General features: G+C 47.1%; 1 protein-coding gene across 1 annotated transcript; it reads right to left on the minus strand.

Annotated features, from left to right (window-relative positions):
* Nucleotides 1–932: 932 nt before the first annotated feature.
* Nucleotides 933–1241, minus strand: LOC125360041 (late cornified envelope protein 3D-like). Its single transcript, XM_048358006.1, has one exon. It carries the CDS (start codon nt 1239–1241, stop codon nt 933–935), a length of 309 nt encoding a protein of 102 aa, XP_048213963.1.
* Between the last annotated feature and the right edge of the window lie 671 nt (nt 1242–1912).

A 1912-nucleotide genomic window follows, 5' to 3' on the forward strand; every position in this document is an offset into this window, starting at 1 on the left:
TTCAAGATTCAAACAACTGAAGAGACAACACTCAAGACTCCCATATAGAAGTACTGCTTGGGATTGAAGTAGTGATAAACATTACTCTGTTCCAAAGCTGGGGGAAAGATTCCCAAATAGAATCCTTTGGGCTCTTAATCTCTTGGGAAAAAAATGTACAAGTATGCAATCATTAGCTTGTTCCAAGATATTTCTCACATCCTATCTTTTCAGTTTTCTCGGTGCTTACCATATCTCTCACTGTCAATCATTCAGAAAAATCCATCAATCCCAATTTTTTTCAGACTGCATTAGCTTTCCAGCTCAACTCATTCTTTAGCCCATTACTTGTAGTTTGACAGGACCTGCCCTCTTCAGACCCTATTTTGCCCACTCTCCATCCCTTTGACCTCACTTTTCCCACCTTTCTGATCCTCTCTACCACTCTCATCTGAGGATTTCAAAATCCTATCATCCTCATCCCCATATTTCATCTAAGAGGGTTTTTAGAAACCTCTTAAGACTCTCTCTTTCTCCACCCTTCTTTTCTCAAAGGTCCCATGATTCTGTCTGTATGAGAGACAACCTGGACACTAATTTTCCCTCCCAGGATAAGGTCTTTCCTGGTGTTAGACTTACTTGGCTTTTTATTGCTAAGGGAGGAGATGTCCATTGAGTCAAGAGACTACAAGTAAGATACAGGTAGTGTTGAAGAAAAGTTTTATTTCTTTCCATAGTCAGACACAGATGATATTGTCAGGAGGAGAAGTCACTTTTTGGCTTCTAGAAAGCACATGAGCAGAGCCTCCTTCTGAGGACACAGCTCTTCCTTATGAGCACTTCAGCAACTCAGTCTAAGAAAGAAAAATTAAGATATCTAAGCAAGGATGGATCAGGATGTGGCTTCTTGGCTCCCGACATTCTTCTTTCCTCTGAATCTGCTGGTCTCCGCATCAGCAGCAGCCCCCAGAGCCCTGGCCACAGCCAGAGCCCCCGGACTGCTGGCCACTGCCTCGATCACAGGAGCTGGAGCTCCTGCGCCGGCAGCCATGGTGGGACCTGCGTCTCCTGTGGTGGCCCAGGCAGCAGCCACCCTCAGAGGAGCTGGGCCCACTGCATCCCCCAGAGCTTGTAGCACAGCAGGAGGAGGCTGCAGGCAGACATCCTCCTGGGCTCTTTGGGGGGCACTTGGGTGAGGGGCACTTGGGTGTTGGGCACTTGGGAGGGGCCTGGGCCTGCTGCTGGTTCTGTTGGCAGGACATCGTGGCAGGAATTTGACCTTGAACAAAATAATAAAGACATTTGAACACAGAAGCGCCAAGGCAATTTTTCCTCAGTTTGTCAGACACTCCTTACCGCCCCCACACCCAACACACTAAGCTGTTTCTAAGATGTGAAGGAGAGAAATGTAAAAAAAAAAGGGGGGGTGGCAGGGACACCTACACTTACATTAAAGCATCCTGAAGGATGTGAGGTGGGGCCAATGTGCATCCCTAATAATATGGTCAGTCCAAAGAAGAATGAGAGGAATCCTGTGATCCCATGATTTGTATGGTTCATGCTTCCCTGACTCTACTACAGAGGCTTCTTCTCCCCTCACCATCATTTCCTCCATGGCTATCCACTATAGACCTCTTCCTGAGGTTCTATTTCAGATCCAGGATGATCAACCCCACACACTCATAGCTAAGAACCTGTTCCCAGCTGAACACTCACCTGATGTAGAGGAGACAGAAGAAGGCTGCTTCTGAGGAGGTTCTGGATGTAGAGTCAAGGATAGGAGCCCTTTTATTCTGTTCATAGTTGATGATGTATCAGCTGAGCATGCTACTGCTTTCATAACCAGGGGAGGTGACAGGGCCAGACACTTCCCAGTTACTTTGGGCACATGGTTCACTGGTTCATAGGTGGAACCCGGATGTCCTTGTGACTA

This window comes from Perognathus longimembris, chromosome 11, assembly GCF_023159225.1.
Source record: "Perognathus longimembris pacificus isolate PPM17 chromosome 11, ASM2315922v1, whole genome shotgun sequence".
Classification (NCBI taxonomy): Eukaryota; Metazoa; Chordata; class Mammalia; order Rodentia; family Heteromyidae; genus Perognathus; species Perognathus longimembris.